The sequence below is a fragment of the Ochotona princeps genome, chromosome 13, assembly GCF_030435755.1.
Source record: "Ochotona princeps isolate mOchPri1 chromosome 13, mOchPri1.hap1, whole genome shotgun sequence".
Classification (NCBI taxonomy): Eukaryota; Metazoa; Chordata; class Mammalia; order Lagomorpha; family Ochotonidae; genus Ochotona; species Ochotona princeps.
The window spans coordinates 64,379,326-64,405,442 of NC_080844.1; the positions used below are offsets into that span (position 1 = coordinate 64,379,326).

The following is a 26,117-nucleotide window of genomic DNA, read 5'->3' on the forward strand; positions in this document are numbered from 1 at the left end:
TTGTTGGTGTGCCTTTGAATAGACATCTTGGGCCTCTGTGGACATGAACCTGTTCCAAGGGGACTGATAACGGATTTGGTCTTGGGTCATTGACAAAAGTTTTTTTGTCATTACTCTTTCCATCCCAAATGTCCCGGATTCTTAGGCCTAGAGTTGGTTGTATGATAGTTCCTGCTAATGTGGACTGTTTCCCATCAGCAATATTTTTGACTATTTGCTGCACTCTGTTATTCTGAATTGTTAGACGATTGTGGTCCTGCCCTGTGGCACAGCAAGCTAAGCTGCCACACTAGCATTCTAAGAGCAATGGTTTGGTCCCACTGCTTCTGATCCAGCTCCTTTCTAGTGTGCCTGGGAAAGCAGTAGAAGATGGCCCAGGTGCTTGGACCCCTGCCACCCACATGGGAATGAACCAAGCTAGACTCCAGTTTGATTAGGCTGGCTCTGGCTGTTGTATCCTTTTTAAGATTTATTTATTTGAAAGGCACATTTCTGTTGGTTCGAGCTGCAAATGAACACAGTTGCCAGAGGTGAGCTAATTAGGAGCCAGGAGCCTCCTATAGGTCTCCCATGTAGGTGTAAGGACCAAAGGACTTCAGCCGTCCCCGCCTGCTTTTCAAAGCCATTAGCAGGGAGCTAGATCAGAAGCACAGAGGTAGGACATGAACCGGTGTCCATCTTTTCTTTACTTTGAAGCATTTCAGAGAGGAAAAAAATCTTCCATCCTCTGGTTCATTCCCCAAATGGCCTTGATTACTAGGACTGGACCAAGCCAAAATCAGGAGCCAGGAGGTTCTTCTGGGTCTCCCGTGTGGGTGCAGAGCCTCAAGCAGTTGGGCCTTTCTCTGCTGCTTTCCCAGGAACGCTAGCAGGGAAGTGGACCAGAAGCAGAGCAGCCAGGGCTTGAACTGAAGGCAGTTTGGATTGTTGATGTAGACAGAGGCTTGACTCACCATCTCACAACTCTGGCCTCTGTTGTACTCGTTTGAGAAGTAAACCGGTGGATGAAAGATTTCTTTCTGCAGCTTCCCATCACTCTGTTTTTCAAATAAATATATGGTTAATTAGTTTAAAATAAAAGTCATGGACCCGTCTTTATTTATCCTGATTTGCGAGCAGCAGTAAAACATGTTAAAAGGTTGGGGCTTATAGTTTCGTGCATCAGGTTAAGATGCTGCTTGCAGGGCTGACATCGGGTGCCAGTTCCAGTCCTGGTTGCACCCAGCTAATGTGTCTGGAAAAAGCAGTAGAGGATGAGCCAAGTCTTTGGGCTTCTCCCTGCCCCGACAATGGGAGACCCGGATGAAGTTCCTTTCTCCGGGCTATAGCCTGGTGCAGCTCTGTCCCTTGATTCCATCTGGGAATGAGCCAGAGGATGGGAGATGGCACTCTCACTGTCTTTCTTTGTAGTGCTGCCATTCAAGTAGATAAATCATATGTATATATAAAACTTAAAACTTGTTAACCCCCTATCCTGTGGCAGCAAGATATCCTATATGGGCACTGGTTCGTGTCCTTGGTACTTCACTTTCGATCCAGCACCTGCTTGTAGCATGAGAAATCAGCAGAGGATGGCTCAGCTCTGGTCATTGCCACCGTTTTGAGAATGAGCCAGCGGTTAGGAGACTTGTCTCTCCTCCTCTCTGTATAAAAAATCTGTCTTTTAAATGAAAAAAAAAAAATTCCACATTTAAAGTGTTTACATTGTGTTGGGTTAATAAACACAACAATGTGACTCCAACATCAACATGTACTGAAAAGTTAATTTTCTCCTTTTCTGTCTCCTTTCTGTTTCTCAGATTTCATTAGCTATACATCCTATGGCTGTGGTTATTATCCGTTGAATTATCTTCACAGTATGTACACTAATCATAAAATACATGTGAAGGAACTGTCTCTGTGAGGTAGTGGGTAAAGCCACTGCCTTTGGTGTTGCTTGGAGTCCTGGCTGCTCCGCTTCTGATCTGATTCCCTGCTAATGCACTTTGGAAAGCAGTGGAAGATAGTCCAAGAACTTGTGCCCCTGTAACCACATGGGAGACCCAAATGAAACTCCTGGCTTTGGACTAGCCCGGCTCTGGCCATTGTGGTTATTTGGGGAAGTGAACCAGTAGGTGAAACATCTTTTTTTCTCCCCTCTACCTTTGTTACTTTGTCTTTAAAATAAGTCTGTTAGAAAATGTGTATGATATATAATATGTGAGACTTTGTCATGTCAACCTCAGGCCAGTGTGTACCTCATACAATAACAAGAATAGCTCACTTTTGAGGGAGCAACAGTATTCATCAAGCTTCTTTCATCTTAAATATTTATTGGAAAGGCAGAGTAACATAGTGGTGGAGGTAGGGAGAGATTAGTAGAGCTTCTGTCCTCTGCTTTGCTTCCTGAGTGGGCACAGTGGCCAGGGTTGGGCCAGGCCAAAGCCTGGAGCCGGAAATTTCATCGGCTTCCCCTGGGAGTGCAGGGGCCCAGGTACTTGGGCCATCTCCTGCTTTCCCAGGACCGTTAGCAGGGAACTGGATCAGCACTGGAGCCACTGAGACTCAAACCAGCATCCATATTGGGATGCTGTAGGTGCCTGCTTTACCCACTACGTCATAGTGCCAGCACCCCTCCCTTTTTAATTTTTTATTTGTAGAGATTTATTGAAAGGCAGAGTGACTGGGTGACTCAGAGAACGAGTGAGTGGGAGATCTGTCTGCTGATTCATTCTAGAAACGGCATGATAACCATGGCAGGACGATGCCAATGCCAGGAGCCAGGAACTTCATCCAGTTCTCTTGTGGGTGGCAGAGACCTGAGCAACTGGGCCATCTTTTGTTGTCTTTGCACACCCATTAACAGGAAGTTGGATCGAACTAGAGTAGTTGGGGATTGAACTAGCATTCCAGTATGGGCTATGGGTGTCCCAAGCAGTTCTGTTGCCTGAGTAAGACTGTTTATGTGGTGTGAGGACATTGGCGAAAGCAGTGGCAAAATCTGATATCAGGGAGAGTGGCATCTGGGACTGTGTGCCTGTGGTGCCAGGGCTTCTCAGGAGGCTGCCCCAGTACTCCCCTGTTTGTAGACTGCCTTGCCACTGGGTGGGCAGGTGTGCCCGGGGAGGAGGGTGGCATTGTGTGGTACATGGTTGCTCTCATACTGTCTTGAGTCTGTTGCCTTGTGAAATTGTACTTGAGTTTATGGTCCAAGTAGATTTCATGAAAAGATCTAATGAGAATCCCACATTAAATCTGTGCTGTGGCTTGTATTCCTGAGCTCTGGACTCGCATAACCAAGCTGTCTGCTCAGCATTACTCTGTGTATGAGAGATCAGATTCATTTTAAGCTTAGGCTGCAACTGTATGATATCTCTCTCAAATCTATTCAAATCTTACATTTTCTCTTAGTCAGTGGCTAACTCTTCGTCCCATTATTTGCACCAGAAGCCTTAGTTATCCTTTTCTTTTTTTCTGTTATATCCTATTACTGATAATCCAAAAATCAGAATCTGATTCTTTTCACCACCCTGGTCAAACCATGGTAATGTCCGTAATGTCCTTTCCCTTCCCTATCCTGCCCCCCCCTTCTTTGTGCCTGGCACTGTGGGTAGTAGGTTAAACCTCTGCCTGAGATGCTGATATTCCTTGTGGGCACTGGTTTGAGTACCAACTGCTCCACTTTATGTCCAGCTCCCTGTTAATGTGCCTGGAAAAGCAGTGGAAAATGTCCCAAGGCGTTGGGTCCCTGTACCTGTTTGGGAGACCCAGGAGAAGCTCCAGGTTCTTGGTTTCAGTCCACCTCAGCTCCATTTTGGGAGTGAATGAGCAGATGGAAGATCTGGCTCTCCTCCTTTCTCTGCAAATGCGCCTTTCAAATAAAAATAAATAGATCTCTGAACCCTGTAGTGATTGAGAGTGAAAGTCAAGCCACTGAAGACTCCTGGAGACCTCCCCTGGCCTGGAGGTGCACGGTTAGCTCTCTCTCTGCTGTCGGTTTGCTCCCGCCCTGGCTGCGCTGGGCGCCTTTCTTGTCTGCAGATGAGCCTCAGGCTTTGTGCTTAATCGGTCTTCTGCCTGCACCGCTCTGGATCGCAGAGTTTACTAAGTTACCTCCACCAGTTATTTATCAGATGTTGCCTTCTCAGTGAGACCCTCCTTGGCTGTTGTATCCAGAATTTCATCTTGTCATGTACTCTCTGCTCCTAGATTTAATTTGTAATACTTGTCACTTTTGAATATAGTTAGTTACGCATCTCTTTTCCCATCCTGAGTTTAATTTGCAGGTGGAGGGACAGAAATTTTATTTGTTTACAGCTGTATCCTGGTACTGAGAACTTAAATATTTGTCTGGTGAATCTTTTTGGAACTGAGATTTGGATGAACAGGCGTTATATCCTGCTTGTCTTCCGAATGTCTGTATTCTTTCCTTTCTTCCTAGCTCTTTACAGACTTCTTGGGGCTCAACCCAGCAGAGCCGCCTCTGTTTCTCCCTGGCTCAGCGTGGGGAGACTGAGGCAGTGGTCAGGCGGGGCCTTCCTGGAAAGAGGAGAGAGGCTCAGCTTCTCTGTCATTAGGCAGACTGAGGAAATGAAAAATCGCAAGTCGATTTTCTGTACATTTCTCCATCTTCCTGTTTTTGTTGATGACAATACTTGATTTAAAAAATCATTTTGTGGGGGCCCGGTGGCGTGGCCTAGCGGCTGAAGTCCTCACCTTGAATGCCGGGATCCCATGTGGGCGCCGGTTCTGGTCCCGGCGGCTCCATTTCCCATCCAGCTCCCTGCTTGTGGCCTGGGAAGGCAGTCGAGGACGGCCCAAAGCTTTGGGACCCTGCACCCGCATGGGAGACCCCGGGGGAGGTTCCAGGTTCCCATCTTCGGATCGGTGCAGCACCGGCTGTTGTGGCTCGCTTGAGGGCTGAGTCATCGGATGGAAGATCTTCCTCTCTGTCTCTCCTCCTCTCTGTATATCTGACTTTGTAATAAAATAAAAAATGAATCTTTAAAAAAAGAAATCATTTTGTGTGTTCTTTCTAGGGTTCTGTCAAATAGGTTTTACCTGAAACTGTTTTACTCAGTTGTCATTGGACATACTGTTTCATAGTTGGTATTTTACGTAACTTTGTAAATACTGCCTGCATTTTTTTCAGTTTCGCTCATATAGTGCTTCTGCTAATGAGGTTGGGAAAGAGCTGAGACAGAGCTTTTGAAGATGTGGGCAAAAGGAATCAAGTGTGCATAACAGGTAGACCAAGTAGACACTGGACTTTATTGATTGATATTTTTTGGGGCCTAGGGCGATGACTCTGTGGCTAAATCTTTGCCTTGCAACTGCCAGGATCCCATGTGGTTACTGGTTTGTGTCCTGGCTGCTACACTTCCTATCCAGCTCCCTGCTTGTGGCCTGGGAAAGCAGTCAAGGACGGCCCAGAGCCTTGGGACCCTGCACCCACGTGGGAGAACCAGAATAAGCTCCTGGCTTTGGATTGGCCATTGCAGCCACTTTGGGAATGAACCAGAGGATGGAAGATCTTTCTCTTTGTGTTTCCTCTCTTTTCCAATAAAAACAGATCCAACAAACAAATATTCAAAAAATTTTCTCTGGTCCTTGTCTGCTTCCAATTTTGGGTCCCCACCCCCTCTCGTAATAACCATCAGGAGCGCTCCAGAAACCCCTCATAACAAACAAACAAACAAACAAACAAAACTAGAATAGATAGAGAACAACAAGGAAAGTTTAGAAACAGGATACGGTCAGCGGGGATGCACTTATAACTCACTGGGTGGGACACAAAGATTAGTTACTCCTCACTGGGGTATGGAAGATTTCTCTGCACACCCCTCCTAAACATGCTCACCTAAACTGTTGACATATATCCTGTTAGAATTATAGCGTTAGACCACCTGAAAAACAGCCAGGTTCAGCGAAAACGTGCTTCAATGCTATAAACTGCTAAAGACTAAAATTAAAATAGGCATGAGACAGCTGAATAGCAATCTAAGCCATTTTAAGGTGTATAGAATACGGTTGAATATAAACCAAAATTGAAATGTCTATGAAGAAGTCACAGACTTCTTGAGAACCTGCATTTTCCTATTAACATATTGGTTAATCAATACCATGTCAATTAATGCCACAATGTTGTAAATGGTTGGAAATATTATGTTGGGGCTTTTAATTGATTGGGATGATACTCTGCCGGCTCTACCTTCAGACCAGAGATGGTCTCACCAAGAAACCATTGAACTTACCAGGACAATGAGATGCTGGACTTTATGTTTGGTAAATACCTCCAATGAAAAAATCTCAGCTGAATTTGAACTATGGAAATGCAACAAGGTGGAGCAATCTGCCATGGGGGGAGGGTGTGGGGAGGGGCGGGGGGAATCCCAGTGCATAAAAAATGTATCACATAATGCAATGTAATTAATTTAAAAAAATGAAATGCAATAAAAATGTTTAAAAACCAAATATTCAAAAAATTGTTATTGGAAAGGCAGATTTATGAAGAGAAGGGAGAGACAGAAAGCTCTTCCATCCACTGACTCATTCCCTAAATGAAAGCCAGGAGCCCCTTTTGGGTCTCCCATGTTGGAGCAGAGTCCCAAGGATTTGGTCTATCCTCACTGCTTTCCCAGGCCACAAGCAGGGAGCTGGAGCCAAGACACTAACTGGTACCTATGTGGGATGCCAATGCTGCAAGGTGGAGGATTAGCCAGTTGAGCCATTGTGCTGGCCCTTGATTTTTTTTTTCAAGATTTATTTTTTTTAATTATTTATTTGACAGGTAGAGTTACGGAGAGAAGGAGAGACAGAAATCTTCCGTCCACTGGTTCACTCCCCAAATGGCTGCAGCAGCCTGAGCTGGACCATGCAGAAGCCACGAGCTTCATCCTGGTCTGTCTTGTGGGTATTTGGACCCGAGTGTTGGGTCATCCTTCACTGCTTTCCCACACACATTAGAATTGATCTGGATTGAAAGTGGAGCGGCTGGGACTTGAGCCTGGACATGAACTAGAGCCCGTGTGGGATGCTGGCATTGTAGTCAGCCCCAAAATTGGAATTTTCGTATTGAAATGTTCATTTGTCCCACAGTAGTGGCACAGGTCCCTCTGACTGTAGAGAGTGCTTGTCAGTAATGCCTGCCGTCATCTGATCCTGGAGGGTGACTTGCAGTGTGCTCTGGCTGCTTGAGAATTGGATTATTTTAAAACATGGGAAATACATTGGAATTCTGTTATCTGCAAAAATATTTGTTCTAATAGTTTCCTTTTTCTCAAAACTTAATTGCACCAAGGATCATTGTTTCCGGCATTTTTCGTATTGATGCTCTTTTGCCCTTCTTGTGAGAGCCTGTGTATTTTGTCAGTGAGTTACCCAGTGTAGGGTGCTAGGTGTCATTGCAGAACATGATTGGTATTCAACATGCAGTAGTATTTATCCATTTGGTTTCACTAACACACTGTCTTCATTTGAACAAAAATGAGCAGAATAAGGAGTGCTTAAAAAGGTTTGTGGAAAATAGAATTATTATCGTGGTGCAAAAAATTTTGAAATCTTTGCCTGTGAAGGAGCCTCAAAAGTTCGTGGAAAATGTATATTGTGAAAATACTGTGTATTGATTTCAGAAACTTCTTGCAACAAAGCACATTTTAGTAATGTTTTCCCATGAACTTTTTTTTTTTTCAAAGTCAGATATACAGAGAGGAGGAGAGACAGAGAGGAAGATCTTCCGTCCGATGATTCACTCCTAAGTGAGCTGCAACGGGCCGGTACGCGCTGATCCGATGCCAGGAACCAGAAACCTCTTTCCGGGTCTCTCACGCGGGTGCAGGGTCCCAATGCATTGGGCCATTCTCGACTGCCTTCCCAGGCCACAAGCAGGGAGCTGGATGGGAAGTGGAGCTGCCGGTATTAGAACCGGCACCCATATGGGATCCCGGGGCTTTCAAGGTGAGGACTTTAGCTGTTCGGCCACGCCGCCGGGCCCTTCCCATGAACTTTTAAAAGTAGCGTTGTATGTGTTTAATACATATTTAGAATATTCTTTTTGATTGCTTTGTTTTTTAAATATTTATTTATTTTTATTGGAAAGGCGGATATACAGAGAGGAGAGACAGAGAGGAAGATCTTTCATCCATTGATTGATTCCCCAAGTGGCCGCAGTGGCCAGAGCTGAGCTGATCTGAAGCCAGGAGCCTGGAGCCTGTTTGGGTCTCCCATGCGGGTTCAGAGTCCTAAGGCTTTGGGCCATCCTTCACTGCTTTTCCAGGCCACAAGCAGGGAGCTGGAGGGGAGGCAGAGCTTCTGTGATTAGAACTAATGCTCATATGGGATTCTGGTGCATGTAAGATGAGGACTTTAACCACTATGCTATTGCGCCGGGCCCTGTTTTTTGTGTGTGTGTGTGTGTGGTTTAAGATTCATTTATTGCTTTACTGAAAAGTCAGAATTACAGAGAGGAGGAGAGATGGAGAAAAAGCTCTTCCATTCGCTGCTTCACTCTCCCAGTGGCCAACAAGGGCTGGAGCTGAGCCAAACTGGATCTAGGAGCCAGGAGCTTCTTCCAAGTCATCCACATGGGTGCAGGGTCCCAAGGCTTTGGGCTGTCCTTGACTGCTTTCCCAGGCCACAAGCAGGGAGCTGGGTGGGAAGTGGAGCAATTAGGATACAAACTGGCACCCCTATGAGTTCCTGGGTGTTTAAGGTTAGGATTTGAGTCCTAGGATATTCTTGCAGAATTCATTTTGGTGTCGCTGTTAAGAATTGTGTTGTCAAGGAAGTAAATCATGAAGATTGCCTCAGTGTTGTTTTTCCTCCTGAAAAATGAAACTATTCCGTATACAATCTGATTTTTTTTCTTATTTTGATCTTTGTACGTATCTGATCAGATTAAAGGGGTGTGTTGTATGATAATCCAGACAAAATTTTAACTTCAACTAAAGAAGTCATCACAATAAGCTCCTTTTTGAAAGATGGCCATCCTATGAACTGGGGTGATTACAAGGTGATTTAGTTTTTTCACCAGGACCATTATTGAATCATCATAGAAAAGGGTGGGTGGACAGATGATACAGAGGGGAGAGTACAGCCCCGGGCGCGCCTCCTACAGAGTCCTGCTGCTCAGTACCCGGCAGCGGTGCTCAGGGCTCAAGTACTGCATCCTGGGCCCATACACAGACCTGACTCGAGCTCTAAAGGCTGAGCCTGGCTCAGTGTGGTAGTTGTTAGCATTTGCGGAGCAAAACAGCAAATGCAAGATTCAAAAAACCAAACAAAACAAGGTAGTTGACAAGGAAACTCCTGGGCTGGACAGTTGGACACCGTGGTAATTGTTAGCTATTCACTACATCTGTTCCCTAAGTGGCTGCAATGGCCAGTACTGGTCCAGGCCGGGGCCAGGAGCTACGTCTGGGTCTTCCTTGTGGGGGCAGGGGTTCAAGCAGTTGGACATCTTCACTGCTTTTTCCAGGCACATTAGCAGAGAGTTGGATCCAGAATGGAGCAGTGAGAACACTACTAGCCCTCTTAAGGTATGCTGGTCTTGCAGGAAGTGGCCTACTGTGTATTGCCACAGCACTGGCCCTCAAATTAGTGATTTTTTTCAGAGGTGTTTTACTGGTGACAAACGTCACACAGTGTTAGATATCTTTAAAAAAAAAAAAACACTAGTAAGTTAGAGTGTCTGACTTTGCTGTTTTTATTGTCCTGTAGTCCATATAGGAGTACACCTTCGAGGGGAGGGAAAGGGAGGAGAGGGGAGCATGTGTTTGTGAGAGAGAGGGAGGGAGAGTGAGTTAGAGTGATTGACTTGACTATAGTGTATGAGGCAAAATGATGTCTACCCCACCCCATGTGCACATTTGAATTGCAGAATCTGGAGTGTACTATGTGGTGTGTAAAGGCGGCTCTGCCTGTGTGCTAAATTAAGGCTCTCTGGTGTTATCCAGCCAGGGGTGTGGTGGGTCCTGCTGAGTGGAGGACAGCCCGGGCGCCAGTGTCTCGGGGTAGTGGAGAAGCAGGAGTGTCAGTGATGCACTCAGGCTCCGCGGGAGCTCAGGCCTGCTGTCACCTTTGGTCCAGCAGGGCCCATGAAGAACTTCTGACTTCATGGTTGGAATTGTATCAATTGCCATATCTGTAGGAAGTTAACACAAACAACCCCCCCCCCCAAAAAAAAAACTAGACAAATGGCATCTTAATTTGACACATTTTTACCTGGGTTTGGTATTGTGGCACATTTGTATTCTAGCTGCCTGGCTTCCAATCCAGCTTCTTACTGATGTGTCTGGGAGGCAGCGAATGGTAGCTCAAAGCCTTGAGTGCCACCCTTCGTGAATCCTGAGTCGGCTCCAGGCTTCTGGCTTCAGCCTGCCTCAGTCCTTTTGCAGCCATTTAGGGAGTGGACCACTGGATAGAAGATCCTTCTCTTTTCTCCCTCCCTCCCTGTGTCCCTGTTTGTGTCATTCTGCTTTTCAAATAAATAAGTAAATGTAAATCTTAATGTACAAAATATTTCCTGATCATTACTCCCACCCCCCTTTCTAAAGATTTGATTTATTTGTGGGTCCGACATGGCAGTCTAGTGACTAAATCTTGGCCTTGCATCGCTGGGATCCCATGTGGGTGTCAGTTCATAATCCTGGTTGCTGTACTTCCCTTCCAGTTCCTTGTTAGTGGCCTGGGAAAGCAGTGGAGGATAGCCCCAAAGCCTTGGGAGCCTGCACCCACATGGGGGACCTGGAGGACAGTCCTGGCTCCTGGCTTCAGGTTGGCTTAGCTCTGGCCATCATGACCACTTGGGGAGTGAACCAGCGGATGGAAGATCTTTTTCTGTGTTTCTTCTTCTGTATATCTTCCTTTCCAATTAAAAACAAAAAACTTAAGCATCCCCCCAACAACAAGAAAAAGATTTTATTTACAAGGTAGGTTTTATTTATTTATTTGCAAAGAAAACAAGGGGAGACACAGGACAGATCCCTCATCCAAAGAGCTGCAGCAGCTGGGGCTGGGGCAGGCCAGAGCTGGAGTTTCCTCTGAATTTCCCACGTGGGTCCAGGGGTCCACACAAGTGGGCCTTCCTCCACTACCGCATTGAGGTGCGTTCGCAGGAGCTGGGTCAGAAGTGGAGCAGCAGGGACCTGAACTGACGTCCATATGGGGTGTTAGCTGTCTAGGTGGCAGCTGCATGTGCTGTGCCACAACGTTGGCCCCACCTTGCCAGTTTCTAGAGGGCGTCAGTGAAATTGACTAGATCATGAAAGAATTGTGGGAGTTACCAGGCAGCTGTTAAATCTTTATATAGGCAGTGATGGGAAAGGTGTCTGTTGTTGTTTTTGTTGGTTGTGATTGAGAGGAGTACTGTTATTTGAACTTCTAAAAGCTTGATTCCTATGAACATTATGTTTTCAATCCTGCTGTTTTAAAGTTAGCATAATAAAGATTCTTAAAGGAGATTCAGGACTGTGTTCTGACATGATCTGTAAATTTCACAGCATCCCATGGTTACCCACATTATTTGGACTTGATTTTTTTGGGGGAGGGAATGATGGTGTTTCTGTAGTATTCATTCTTTGGTTTGCTTGTATTGGCTTATTTTCAGCTGGCAGAATATCATCCTGATCAATTTGAATCCACAGCATAACATCAACGACAATTTACAACATTATGGAATTAATTTACATGGTATTGAGTAACCAATATGTCAAAAAAAATGCAAGTTCTTAACCACATCCTGTGACTACTTCATTGACATTTCAATTTTAGTTTATACACAGAACCGGTTGCTATACACCTTAAAATGGCTATAGGGTACTATTCAGCTGTCTCATGTCTATTTTCATTTTAGTATTTAGCAGTTTATAGTGTTGAAGCATAATTTTGCTGAACTTGGCAGATTTTAGGATAGTCTAAACTGGGTTATAACTCTAACAAGGCATATGTCAACAATTGAGGTGCAGAACAGTTTTAGGAGGGGTGTGCAGAGAAATCTTCAATACCCTAGTGAGGAGTAATCAATCTTTGTGTCCTACCTAGTAAGGTATGTGTGAGTTCATGCTGACCATTTCCTGTCTGGTTCTAAGCTTTCTGATTACAGATGTGTCTTTTAAATAGTAAGTATTGATGGATGTGTTTAGACCCTGTAGAGAATTGTTCAGTCTAAACTATAACTTCAGCTTTCAGTGCTTTATTCAAGTAAATCATGCACATGTTTTGTTTTGTTTTAAATCAAAAAACAAGCAGCAGAGTGGCTGCAGTGTAGCAGTTTCATCTTCACCTCCAGTCCTGCTGGGAGGGGACAGTCATTTGTTCCTCATCAGTCCTTTATTCTGAGACGTTTCAGCCTGTGTGGAAGGGGCAGAATGGTGGTGGAGCACACGTCCTCTGCCCTGTGCTGCTGGGAAGCCACATGATGCCGATTTGTGTCGTTGATGCTCCACTTCGGATCCAGCTTTCTGTTATGGCTTGGGAAAGCAGTGGAGGATGGACACATGTTGGATGCTGGGAAGAAGCTCCTGGCTCCAAACTTTGCGTCAGCTCCGCTCTGCTCACTGCCACCATATGGGGAGTGAGCCAGTGGGTGGAGGACTTCTCCCTGTGTCTGTCCTCTCTGCAAGAATCTAATTTCAAATAGAAATAAATAAATCTTTTTAAAAACCTGCATGAAAATTACAGGATTTTTTAGGTAGTGCTTTGCTACTTTTGATGTCTTTCTGTGTTTGTTTTTCCTGATTTCTGTGAGAGTTGGTTGCAGACATCATGATTTTTTATAAAATTTATTTGAGGACCCGACTCAGTAGCCTAGCAGCTAAAGTCTTCGCCTTGAATGCACCTGGGATCCCATATGGGCGATGGTTCTAATCCTGGCAGCTCCACTTCCCATCCAGCTCCTTGCTTGTGGCCTGGGAAAGCAGTCGAGGACAGCCCAAAGCCTTGGGACCCTGCACCCTCGTGGGAGACCTGGAGAAAGTTCCTGGCTCCTGGCTTTGGATCGGCACAGCTGTGGCCGTTGTGGCCACTTGGGGAGTGAATCATCAGATGGAAGATCTTCCTCTCTGTCTCTCCTCCTCTCTCTATATATCTGACTTTGCAATATAAATAAATAAATCTTTTAAAAATCTGATTTGATTTGAAAGGCAGAGTTGCGAAAGGGAGAGAGATGGAGATTGATGCGTGTTCCTTTCTGGCCCTGGTTCATCCCGCAGATGGTCACGGCTTCCAAGGATTGACCAGGTCAAAGCCCAGAGCTTCTGGGCCTCCCACATAGGGACAGGGGACAAAACAAGCACTTGGGTCACCTGTCGTTGCTTCCCTGCATCTGAAGTGGTACAGCCAGGACTTGAACCGATGCCTATGTGGGATGCCAGTGTTACTAAGCTACAGTGCGGTCTCTGTGATGGCAGTTTGCCCCGATACTTTAGCGTACATTTCCTAAGAACAAGGACGTTTTCCTGTGTAACTGCACAATGTAATTATCCAGGAGATTAGCTCTGAGACGGCTTGCTGTGTCACCACTCGTCTTAACCATTGCTGCCTACTGGACTCTGTCCCAAGGATTATCCATTACATTGTTTAGTTGCTTTGTCTGTAGTGACTACTAATGTAAAACAGGGCTTTTTCTTCCTTTTTATAACATTAATAATTTTGAGGAATCCAGTTTTGAAGAATAATTCCCAATTGGAACTTGTAGTTTTCCTTATAATGCAATTCTAAGCTGCTTTTTTTTTTTTTTTTTTTTAAAAAGGGAATATTATAGAAGTGGCTTTTTTGGGGGGGGGGTGAGGCAGCACCTGAGATATTTCTAAATAATGTCCCTTTTGAACTGTTTTAAATTTTACTTTATTTTGAAAGTATGTCTAGAGAGAATGAGAGTGACAGAGGAAGAAAAGTAAATATTCTCTGTTGATTCATTCCCTCCCGAATGCCCATAACAGCTCAAACTGGATCAGCCTCCCCGTCCTCCGCAAGGAGGAGCCCAGTCTGTGTAGGGCTCCCGTGTGTCAGGGACCAAGGCCTCGAGCCTTGGTGGCCTCTGGGTTGTGCAGGTTAGCAGGAAGCTAAGGTTCCAAGCGAACGTGGGACCTGAACCCCGGCTCTCTGAAACAGGCTGTGTATGTTCCATGTAGTGTTGGTTTCCCCAGACGCCCACTTCTACACTTCAGGTGTGATAAAATATAATAAAAACTTCTCTGAGGTTTGTTTGGGCTGTCTAAAAAATTTCTAAGATTGAGCCTATGTTTATGCCTACCTGAAAGCACACTTTCAGACTACTGAGGTAATTTTATTTTATAAAGCAGCTGGTGTTTGGGTTTTGAAAGCGTTTGCTATGACTAAGCAGATCTGTGATTAAATCACAGCTAGATGTTAGCGTATGAAGTGGAAGTCATGCCAGTGTTCCAGTTTTTTTAACATGCAGAACCAGTTGAATTGAGTAGAGGAGAGCCACCTGCACACTATAGGCAGCCACATCTACATCTTTCTGCTGACCATGGGTAAAGGACATGACCACTTAAAACTAACTTTTCTCTTTAAGGGTTCCTGAAATTGTGCCAGCTGACTCCAGGTCCACCCTGACCCCACAGCATAAAGCATGCTGTGGTATCACAGCTACCATAGAACTCCAGGGTAGTGTTGAGCTGGCCCATGGGGGCTCAGGTAAGTCCTGGCTTTTTTTTTTACCATTTGGCATTCTTTTCAAAGTTAGTTACCATTATGATTTTATGTCATAAAGGAAAAATAAGGCAAAACTTTGAAAACTGTGCCATATATGGGGGAAAAATAAGTCTGTTTTCTAAACATTTATGAGCCAGCTCCATATTCTATCCAACGGAGTTCCATAGTAGCTGTGAAGTCCCCAGTGACTTACTGACTTGCGGCTTCAGGATGTTTAAACCTGACCCCTGGCCCAGCTTAGAGCACACTGTGCTGCTGCTGCTGCTGCTTTTGTTCACTTCATAGTTAATGACACGAGTGACTTTCATTTCCTTCTCGATCTGCATGTTGAGCTAACTATGCCATTCAGTTTTGCGTATTTGATTATACTGTGGGTTAGTTTGCTGTTCATCTTCAGCTGTTAACTCGATAACATGAAGGAAGAAGGGGTGTAATGTGTAATACATGTTTGTTAAACTTTCATAAAAGGATTAAGAAAATGATGGTGCTCCATTTACTCCTGAGACATCTGGGAGTCAGCAGCTCTAGGAAGCACCTCTAGGTTGTTCTTCTGGAACTTTACCATCTGCTTTCTCACCACTGTTCCATGAAGTGAGATTTTTGTACTCATATGCACTTGCTATCCTTGCCTCCCTTGTTCTTTCTTTTTATTGCTTGATATTGAAAGGTACTCAGAATGTGTGTGTCTGTGAGTCTTCCCCCACCCCACACACTACTTAGTGTTCTCCAATCCCACCCAGGTAGGAAACATCAGGTGATTAAAATTTTAAATTCTGTGCCAGTAAGTGCGTGCCATACGCTGAGCAGCGTGCTGTTTGCACTTCATCAGCAGTGCTCCCTGAGCACGGGGTAATGAGAATGCACCAGAGAGCTGGCAGCTTCAGGACAGCCACGGGAAACTTCATTTGTCAAAGTTGACTAGACGCACTATCCCGCTCCTAGGAATAGACCCAATAGAAATGAAATTTGCAAATGAGCAGGGGATCTGTAATCCTATATTTACAGCAGCACAATCTACAATAACAAAGACATGGAAACAATCCAGATGTGTGTCCAAAGAAGAGTGGTTAAAGAAACTGTGGTACATCTCCTCCCTGGAATATTATTCAGCTATTAAGAAGAATGAAATTATACTATTTACAACTACATGGTCCCAACTAGAGACCATTATGCTCAGTGAAATGAGTCAATCACAAAAGAACAAATACCATATGTTCTCTCTTGCATAAGGAAACCAGCATGGAAAGTGTACCCATGTGGGCAGTGTGGAAGAAACTCCTGGCTCCTGGTTTTGGATCGGCTTGGCTCAGCTCAGTTCCAGCTGTTGCGGTCACTTGGGGAGTGAAATAACTGACAGAAGATCTTTCTGTCTCTCCTTCTCTCTGCAGATCTGCCTTTCCAATGAAAATAAATTAAAAAAATAAAATACACGGAGTGTTTTTAGCTGGTATAAAAGTCTTTTACCTAACAATAATTTTTTTGACTTAACTTAGGAACACTTAAAATTATGTTTTTAAGGTTTTATTTTTATTGCAAAATCAGATATACAGAGAGGAGGAGAGACAGAGAGGAAGATCTTCCATCCAATGATTCACTCCCCAAGTGACCACAATGGCCAGAGCTGCACCAGTCTGAAGCCAGGAGCCAGGAACTTTCTCCAGGTCTCCCACATGGGTGCAGGGTCCCAAGGCTTTGGGCTGTCCTCGACTGCTTTCCTAGGCCACAAGCAGGGAGCTGGATGAGAAGTGGAGCTGCCGGGATTAGAACCATCGCCCATATGGGATCCCAGGTGCATTCAAGGTGAGGACTTTAGCCGCTAGGCCGCCGTGCCTGGCCCAGGAACACTTAAAATTATTTGATTTTACTTTCAAAAGAGCACTGTGATCAGTTGGAAGTCAGGAGTGTTTATTGTTCATGTTGTAACTACCGCTTAGAAAATAGAAATACTGAACTTACCATTAATTTATGTTAACATTAATAAAATAGAGACAGTTGTTTTTAGTTTCATGGTTAAGATGTCTGGGAGGGAGTGCCTGGGTTTGTGTCAGGCTCCTGCTGCTGCTAGAGCTTTCTGCCCCTGCTGGCCTTCAGAGGGGAGGCTCAGGGATGGGAGACTTGGACTGGGTCGCTGACTCTGGCCTGCTGCGGCACCTGGCCGTCTCACACAGTTGATGTGGACCAGTACATGAGAGCTCTCCTGTGCCTTTCCCCCAGAAATAGTTATACAGATCTGTTCAGTCTATGGAAATGAAAGGTTTTTGTTTTTGCTTCATGATGGTTCAACTTTTACTTCATTAACGTTTCCTAATGGATGTTGGGAAGACTTGCTATGATGCATTATCACCTGATTTTGTGTACAGGACAAATGGTTCTGGTCCCTAGCCAGTTGTTACAAGGCTGCAGAGAATAGAAAGCTTGATATTTATTTTGAGTTTGCTGAACAGTGGAGTGAAAATGGCAAGTGTAGTCTGGCACCAATTAAAAGAACACCCCGTCACCATTTTTTAAAGAGATTTATTTTTATTGGAAAGTCAGATTTTACGGAGAGAGGAGAGACAGAGAGGAAGATCTTCCTCTGCTGCTTCACTGCCCAAGTGGCCGCAAAGGCCAGAGCTGAACTGGTCTGAAGCCAGGAACCAGGAGTCTCTTCTGGGTCTCCCATGTCTTTGGGTCGACCTCCAGTGCTTTCCCAGGCCACAAGCAGGAAGCTGGATGGGAAGTGGAGCAGCCAGGATACCAATAGTCACTCATATGGCATCCCGCTCATACAAGGCGAAGACTTTTAGCCACTAGGCTACTGCACTGGGCACAAGTCCCCTCTGTTTTTAATAGTCAGAAATTGTACACCTGGTGCGTGTTGCTTGCTCATGCTCTATAGTTCTTCCATCCAGTGAACTTACTGGCAATTTTCTAGACTTCACCAAAGGCTGAAGCCAGCACTGCTGATTAGGTAAGTACCCAAGTAGGCAATTTAGTTCTGGACAGAAATCTTGGAATTTTGGGAGCAGTAAACTAATTTTCTTAGATTTGGGGGCAGTTGAGTGATATGTCGAGTTTCAGCAAACCTGGGGAAATACAGGTTCGCAGTGAGTGCTTTGCAGAAAAGCACAGCTGAATGCCTCCTGTCTTGGTGCTCGTTGCAGGGGTCGTGGAAGGCGATTTAGCTGCCGTAGAAGCATACAAGTCGTCAGGAGGCGATATTGCACGCCAGCTCACTGCAGATGAAGTGCGCTTGCTGAACCGTCCTTCTGCCTTTGATGTTGGCTATACCCTGGTCCACTTGGCCATACGCTTCCAGAGGCAGGATATGCTAGCTCTATTGCTCACAGAGGTGAGTGTGATGTTTTGAATCAATGTTTTTTTCTTATGTTGAGAAAAAATGTTCTTTAGTTGTCATTTTTAATGTGATGAATAAGCTATTTAATTTTCACCACATAGTTTTTAAATGTTTTGATTTTTTAAATAAATTTATTTCTGATATTTACATAGTTGAGTAGGAATGTTTTTGATTCTTACAGCTCCTTTTGAGCCCATTATTCTTAAGGACATTTTCAAACAGAACAGTTTGTTACATATTTGAGTCATCATATTAGAAAAAAGAAATTGGGATGTGTGAGTCATTCAAGTAAGAAACGCCTTGTTTCTACATTCTGAAGAAAATATTAAATACGTATTAATTCAGAGTTTAAAAATGTCTGTTAATGTATCTAGATGTTTCACTTATATTTCACAGGCTACTTCCTTAATATTTTAGTATGTTATGCTCTTAGAAATGCTGTAGGAATTTCTTTACTTTTCTATAGACACGTTCAAATTAAAAACATAGTAGCTTCCACCTTAAAAACAAGCAAACAAGCAAGAAGAAATGCCTTGTTAGTGCCAGCTGCTTGCCAGGGACTGTGCTGGGAGGGAAGGGCTGGGATGATGCCGGCTCTTCACTCTGGGTGTTGGATGGATGGCTCTGCTGAGCGTGCGGTGATGGAGAGCTCGGGCAGTGCAGGTATCCAGGAAATACAGGTGTGAAAATGGTGCTTTCTGTTATGTAGACTAGGCAGTACATTTTCAGATCCATTGTGATCTGAAAAAAGAAAAGGATTAACCACGTGAAGTCTAGGCAGAGAGGGGCACTGAGGTAACCACTCATGCAGGGCCAGTGACTGTAGCATCTGTGGTGATGTTAAGGGACTGGCTGAATGTGGTCGAGCTCATGATTGGAAAGTGATAGAAGGGAGTAAGAAGAGATGAATAGGGTCAGATTCTGAAGGATCTTGTATGTCAAGGAATTGAGAGATTGATTCCAAGGGCATTGGCCTGTGTCAGGTACAGGAGTAGGAGAATGATGGGCAGATTTTGTCTGGCTGTGGCACATTGGAATGGCCTCTGCTGGTTCCAAGGGCCCTGAAATGCTGCTGGCAAGAACTCAGCCAGGAGGGTAGTGGCTGGCCATGGTGTGACAGGAAAGGGCTGGTTGGGGTGGGAGACTTGTGGGGATGCAATCAGTCTGAAGAAGTGGATAGATTGGATATGAAGAAGAACAGTAATAAGGAGTCAAGTTAATTCTGGGTGTTTGGGCTTAGATAACTAGAAGATTGCATGTGTTAGAGGTTGCAGATAATTCATCCACGCAACTGTATGAACATCCAGGTCTTTTTATTTTTTGATGGTAACAGGAGGAATGGATTAAATATGCAGAGAGACAGATCCATTACATTGAAGTTTTGTGTTTAGTATTTATATATAGTGCAGTGTGTAGGGGCTTAAGAATGTTAGGTGAAAATATGATTTAGATGGATAGCGATTGTGTTCACTTAGGTAAGTTTCCAGTGAAATGGGGGGTCGGGATGAGGAGTGACCTGATAGGCTCAGGGGAGCATTGTGATGGAAAAAAGGTCAGGTTCACTGAACATTGGGCGGGAGGGCACTACTGGAAAAAGGAGCAGAAATTCTGGAACATGGGCTAGAGCATTTCGGAGGAATTCCTGTAGTGTGTAAGATCTGGCTGCAAATGTGTAGTGATGTCCAGCCGTGCTGTGACAGGTGTTCTGCCTGCAGTGTGATGCTGTAATAGGTGATGTCCTTGTGTTAAAATTTGCCTTCCGGGTCTGTTCCAATATTTTAGGATTGCAGGACGCAAGACTGCCCTGTTGGTGAACATCTTGGTGGTAGAGTTTATTCCAGGAGTAGGAGGAAGAGATGTGGGAGATTGTCTCTGCCTGTTAGCTGGTTGGTGTGGCTCTCAGCTCACCTGCCCATGACTTGAGACACTGCTTCCGTGACCTCTGACATGATGGAGGATCTAGGGGAACAGATGGGCCTTCTAGCCAATTACAGTGTCATTGTTGGGTGGATGGACTGTTGGGAGACACCCTCCAGCCCTCACTTTCCCTAGCCTTTATAAGCTTGTAATCTGCGCACAATAAACAGATCGCCCCAGCAGACTGTCCCCTAGGCTCACCCTTGGTGGCCTCAGGGCCCTGAGTGGAGGGACTGTCACTGTGGAGCTGTAAAACTGGTTTTTCATGTTTTGAGTGTTGCTTTAAATTTGAGCTCATGGAATTAAGATGTAGTGACAATTTACTGGTAATTCTGGCTAAATGAAGTCTAGCAAAACTGAATTATCATGTAGGAGTTTTTTTCCCCCCCAAAGAAGGAGTAGGTGGCTGCCTTGGTTATGCAGGAATTTTTTTTCACTTTTTTATTATATTTTTGACAATCTTTACATAGTTAATTAGGGTAAAAAGGTTCAAGGGCTATAGGGAAGTGTGGGTAAGACTATTATTTCCTTATTGTTTCCTTCATGTGTCTGAGGTAAAGGGGGATAATTGAGGGAGAAGCCTCACCCAGTTTCCAACCCACCCCAAGTCCCGGATGTGGGGCACGCTCTGAGATACTTGCTCAAGTGGTTTTGATAGTTCACCAGTTATGAATCACTGTCAATCTCGCCACTCCAAGCACGATGAGGTCGTTGAAGAATCCACTGATTGACACAGTCCATCATAGAGTCTCCGTTTGCCCAGTATTTCGCTGCCAACATATAGCTGAGGTGGTTGATTGACTTGTTCTGTCTTCTGTCTTTTCTTGGCTAGGTTTCTGAGTCTAGCTTTTCGATTGGGGAGATCCCCAAAGAAACTTTGAGGTATTCCCAGACCGGATTCTTGTATGTTCTAGCAAGTACAGGGCCCGGCACAGTCCATCACCACGATCAGCTGCTGGTTGCAATTGCTGGGTTGGTTCTGTTTTCAGCCCCGACTTCCACTGGAACCAATGGGTGTTGCAGTCCAGCCTGGTTCTGCCCAGCGCATACTCGGCCCTCGCATAAACCAGTGGGAGCTGCAGCCCAGTCAGTGTGACCCACAATAACCCTCACCAGGCCTGCCCCCTACCCTGGTTTGCCAGTATGTGTAGCAGACTAGTCCAGTCTGTCCCACATCCCATTTGGCTCTCGTACATGTCGATGGGTATTGAAGCTTAGTTCCATCTAACCAGCTCAACTATCCAGCCCTCACGGTTGTTGTTGGGTGCCTCTCTGTGTAGCCACCTCAGCCCCCATCTTAGTTTTCGTGCCCTCCCGTGGGAGTGGTAACCCATGAGGGAGGAGCCCACTATTTCCTCCCAGGTCTCTCTCACTCCCACATTATGCACTCTTCAGGTGGTTCTGTGGTTTAACTTGACAGAATTAGCCCCCAGTGCCAGCTTCTGTCAGCTGGTGCTGTGGCTAAGCCCAGACAACCCTCACCCACTCTAATTTATGCTTGCATCAGTAGGAATAATCAGCTCAGCCTGGCTTTTGCCTGATTTAGTCCACATGAGGCGCACAGGTGTTGTAGCCCTGCTTAATCTGGTCTGCCCCCATCCCAGGCCACGCTCTCCAGTGGGAGTAGCTGTTCGGCAAGGGGACTCCCCCCCCTTATTCCCCTGCCGGCTCTGCCTCCTCCCTTCCTGGTTCTCACGCATGCTGGTTGGGTGCTGCGGTCACATCCAGTACAGGCAACCTCACCTTGACATTCCGTATTGTGCACTGGTTTTTGTCACGACTGAACCTGTCTCGACCCACACTCTGTTCTGGTGCTCGGATTTGCCAGTGGATGACATGAACTGATTTCAGCCTGGTCTGCCCCCAGCCCATGCTAAATGTATGCCAGTGGGAAACTTCCCATGGCCTTTTCTGGGCTGTTTCCTATTGTGCTTCTTGCGCTTACCTGCAGGGACTGTGTCCTGCCAGAGGAGTTGCCCAGGCTCCTCCATGAGAACCCCTCCCAATGCCAGATTTTGCACATACCAGGGCTTCCATGAGCCAGAGCTACTCAGTTCACCTCCTGTCCTAGCAGGAACAGTGACTTTTCCTTCAACCCAAACTGGTTCTTGCTGTTGGGTGTTTCAGCCCAGCCATGGCTCGTCCATACCCACATACAGCTCACACATGGCTCAGTAGGGGTTGAGACCAAGCCTAGTCCATCCCACATCTACCCTGGTCCTCCAGGACACCACAGGGTGTTGGGGTCTGGCCCGGCCTGGTGGGTCCAGTCCCAGTCCACACTTGTGCCAAGGGAGACTGTTTCCTGATCAGAATGCAGCCCCCCCGTTCCAGCCCACGTGCCCCTTGGTGGGAACCTCAACCGGTTAGGGTGTCCCCTTAGCTCCCCAACCGGGCATGTTCCCAGCCATAGATCACGTTCATGCCAGTGGTTGCTCCGACTCAGCTTAGCTCAGCCCCTCACCTGCCTTGGCCTCTGCCTTGGCCTCTGCCTTGGGCACTGTGGCTTAGTGTCCCTGACTCACGCAGACCAGTAGGTACAAGAACCTAGCTCAGCATGACCTGTGTCCCATGCTGGTTTCTAGTTTATTTGTAGGCTAAGGTTTGCTCAGTCCTTCCCAGTATATCCCGTTCCATTACCAATTCACACATTGGCCAGCCATTGGAGCTACTTTGCCCAGCTTGTCTGACCCCCAGGTCTGGACCACGTGTTCACCAGTGGGAGCTGTGACTCGCCAGGGGAGTTTCCCAAGTTCCTCCACTTGATCCACTCCCAGACCCAGTTCTCATACATGCCAATGGGTTTTAGGCCAGTGCCCGGCACAGTCTGGCCTTCCATTTGGTTGTGTATGAGCTGGTGAATGTTGCAGCCCAGCCCACCCCACACCCTATTCAGGATGCACATTCGGGTGCTACGGCCTTGACCAGTCCAGACTGTTGCGGGTTCCTTTACCTGTGATTGATGGCAAGCTCCTTGGTCACACCTAGGTTAGTCCATCACCACCCAAACTCTTGAGCTGACCACTGGGGCTAGAATTTCCACAGGGTGTGGCCCACACATCCCCCACAGAATCTACCCCTGGATATGGTTCTCAAGTGCTAGTTAATGTCATGGCCCTGCCTAATGTGATCCGTCTGCTGATCCATCATCATGTCAGGTAATAGGATATCTTTATGCAGGAATTTTGAAGCATTGTTTCTGTGAAGAGAATGTAGGTGGTTAAGGTGTGAAAACTGTTTGAGGGACTAACTGCCATGTTCTGCTGCTTCTGTCCCACTTGAGACTGGAAGGCTGCTGTGGGGAAGGTCATCTGGGCACCCCTTCCTGCCCTGACATACTGGACTTGGAAGCTGGTCCTGTGTTTAAATTTGGAGAGGCCAAATTTGTTTTTACAGATTCATAGTGGTAACAAGGGGTTGGGCCAGGGAGGACTATGGCTAGTGGGCGCTGGCCTTTGAAATGTCACACTTGGTTTATTACAAGTCACGGAAGGCATGGAGACTCGTGGGAGAACAAGTTGCCAATTTCTCAGCTAAAGTTGTTATTTTAAGAATGTTATGAAGTTCATTATGATTAGCTTGTTTTATCCTCTTTCCTCCTCTGATATTTTTTTTCTGCTCTGATATTTTCTATGAAAATACTCCTTTATATACATTATTATATGCAACTTTGAGAATTTTCCTGTAATAAATTTTTAAGTAGAATTGCTGAATCAGAGGGTAAAACATTTTATGGTGTTTCCTGGAATATCCTGATGAAGTACTGAAGGTAGTAGGCAGTACATTTTGAAATTAAAAAGCAGCAACCTTGCAGTGGTGTAAAATTTGGCTATTTCTTTTAAGTGCTGTTGTTTTCTGCTCCCGTTTATGATAATAAATAAGATGTAGAAGAAAGTTTCTTTTGTATTTAAGGTGTCTCAACAAGCAGCGAAGTGTATTCCAGCAATGGTGTGTCCTGAACTTACGGAACAAATCCGCAGAGAAATAGCAGCCTCTCTCCATCAGAGAAAGGGAGATTTGGCTTGCTATTTTCTAACTGACCTTGTGACATTTACATTACCAGCAGGTAACTCCAAAAATTTTATGTGGAAAGAAATTGTATTTTAGTATGGTTAAATTTTTCACGTGTGGTGTATAATGTGTCGTTATTGAGGAGCAGATACTTTATGGATCTGTGGCTTTATAGTTATCTTGTATTGGTCACTCAACACAAGCCAGTGCTTAGCTTTCTGGAAGAAAAGCTTGTAACTGCTTGCCTTGTATTTGTCCATTTTAAACATTTTCTAGTTGTTTAAGAGGTAGAGAAACAGGGAAGTAGAGCCGAAGTTAGTTCCCTTTTACTGGTCTGGAAAGTGGTGACGGCTGGAAGGCCTCCGCCAGCTGCTTCCATGGTTGGTCTCAGCAGGAAGTTTGCATTTAGGCTCTCGAGCTGGCAATGGGACATAGACATTCTGGTAAGGACTGGAATGTCCTGTAATCTGCTGGACTGTATGCTCGCTCCTGAAGATCCTGTGTCCTCATTTGTTTTCCTATTTTAGAATAAGTTTCTTTTTAAGCTCTATTTTTAAATGTTCTCCTTTTCTTTTCCTACCTATTACTTTAAAATAAGATAGCTATTGTCTATATGGCATAGGACTTTTAAAAAAAATATTTATATTGGGGCTCGGCAGCGTGGCCTAGTGGCTAAGGTCCTCGCCTTGATCCCATATGGCCGCTGGTTCTAATCCCAGCAGCTCCACTTCCTCTCTATCTCTCCTCCTCTCAGTATATCTGACTTTGTAATAAAAATAAAATAAAATCTAAAAAAAAAAAAAAAAAAAAAAAATTTATTTTTTTGGAAAGTGAGATATACAGAGAGGTGGAAAAACAGAAGAAGATCTTCCATCCATTGATTCACTCCCCAGGTGGCTGCAATGGCCAGAGCTGAGCTGATCTGAAGCCAGGAGCCCGAAGCCTCTTTGGGTCTCCCACGCGGGTGCAGGATCCCAAGGCTCTGGGCCGTCCCTCACTGCTTTCCCAGGCCACAAGCAGGGAGCTGGATGGAAGTGGAGCTGCCGGGATTAGAACTGGTGACCATATGGGATCCTGTCGTGCATTAGGCAAGGACTTTAGCATCCAGGCCACCACGCTGGGCCCCGGCGATAGACTTTTCTTTCTTTCTTTTTTTTTTTTAAAGATGTATATAATTTTATTTGAAAGTCAGATGTACAGAGAGGAGGAGAGACAGAGGAAGATCTTCTGTCTGATGATTCACTCCCCAGGCAGCCGTAACGGCTGGAGCTGAGCCAGTCCAAAACGAGGAGCCCGGAGCTTCTTCCGGGTCTCCCACACAGGAGCAGGGTCCCAAAGCTTTGGGCTGTCCTCGATTGCTTTCCCAGGCCACAAGCAGGGAGCCGGATGGGAGGTGGAGCTGCTAGGATTAGAACTGGCGCCCATATGGGATCCCGGACGTGCAAGGCGAGGACTTTAGCCACTAGGCCATTGCTCCGGGCCCAAGAGATAGACCTTTCATGGGTAGAATCAGGTTACTTGAATTAAAGGTATTAGACATCCTGTTGAATATGTCATTCCTTTCCACTCTGCTGTGTTTGAGAATCAGCTTTCACATTCCAGTTACATGGCAATTGAGTGTCTTTTAGGATGCTTTTTGTCATTTGGCATTGATAAATACACCAGCCACCAAAAGTTTCTGAATAAAAAGTTTCCATTTGGGATTTACTTGTTTTGAACTTTTATTTTTTTGTGTTTTTTTCTATTGTATTTTTATCAAAAACAATTTACTTACTCTTATTGGAAAGTTGTTTTAAAATCCATTTCTGATACTTTTTTAAAAAGATTTTTTCTTAATGGAAAGTCATATACACAGAGAGGAGGAGAGAGAGAAAGATCCGAAAGATCTATCCGCTGATTGACTCCCCAAGTGACTGCAATGGCTGGAGCTGTACCAACCCGAAACCAGGAGCCAAGAGCCTCTTCTGGGTCTCCCACATGGGTACAGGATCCAAGGCTTTGGGCTGTCCTCGATTGCTTTCCCAGGCCACAAGCAAGGAGCTGGATGGGAAGCCGGGCTGCTGGGATTAGAATCTGTAGCCCATATGGGATCCCGGGCAGACATGGTGAGGACTTTTAGCCACTAAGCCACCATGCTGGGCCCTGTTTTGAACTTCATATTCATATGTAAATAGAGGTGTTTACCAGTGGTGGGTGA

At 45.4% G+C, this 26,117-nt stretch overlaps 1 protein-coding gene across 4 annotated transcripts in view; it reads left to right on the forward strand.

Annotated features, from left to right (window-relative positions):
* ZRANB1 (zinc finger RANBP2-type containing 1) overlaps positions 1-26,117 on the forward strand; it is a 59,417-nt gene that overhangs the window by 20,622 nt on the left and 12,678 nt on the right. For all 4 annotated transcript variants that reach the window (XM_058671428.1, XM_058671425.1, XM_058671426.1 and 1 more), the window contains 2 exons: positions 17,799-17,986; positions 23,822-23,975. In XM_058671428.1, the coding sequence (XP_058527411.1) occupies positions 17,799-17,986; positions 23,822-23,975 (342 nt within the window). The remainder of the gene's footprint in view (positions 1-17,798; positions 17,987-23,821; positions 23,976-26,117) is intronic.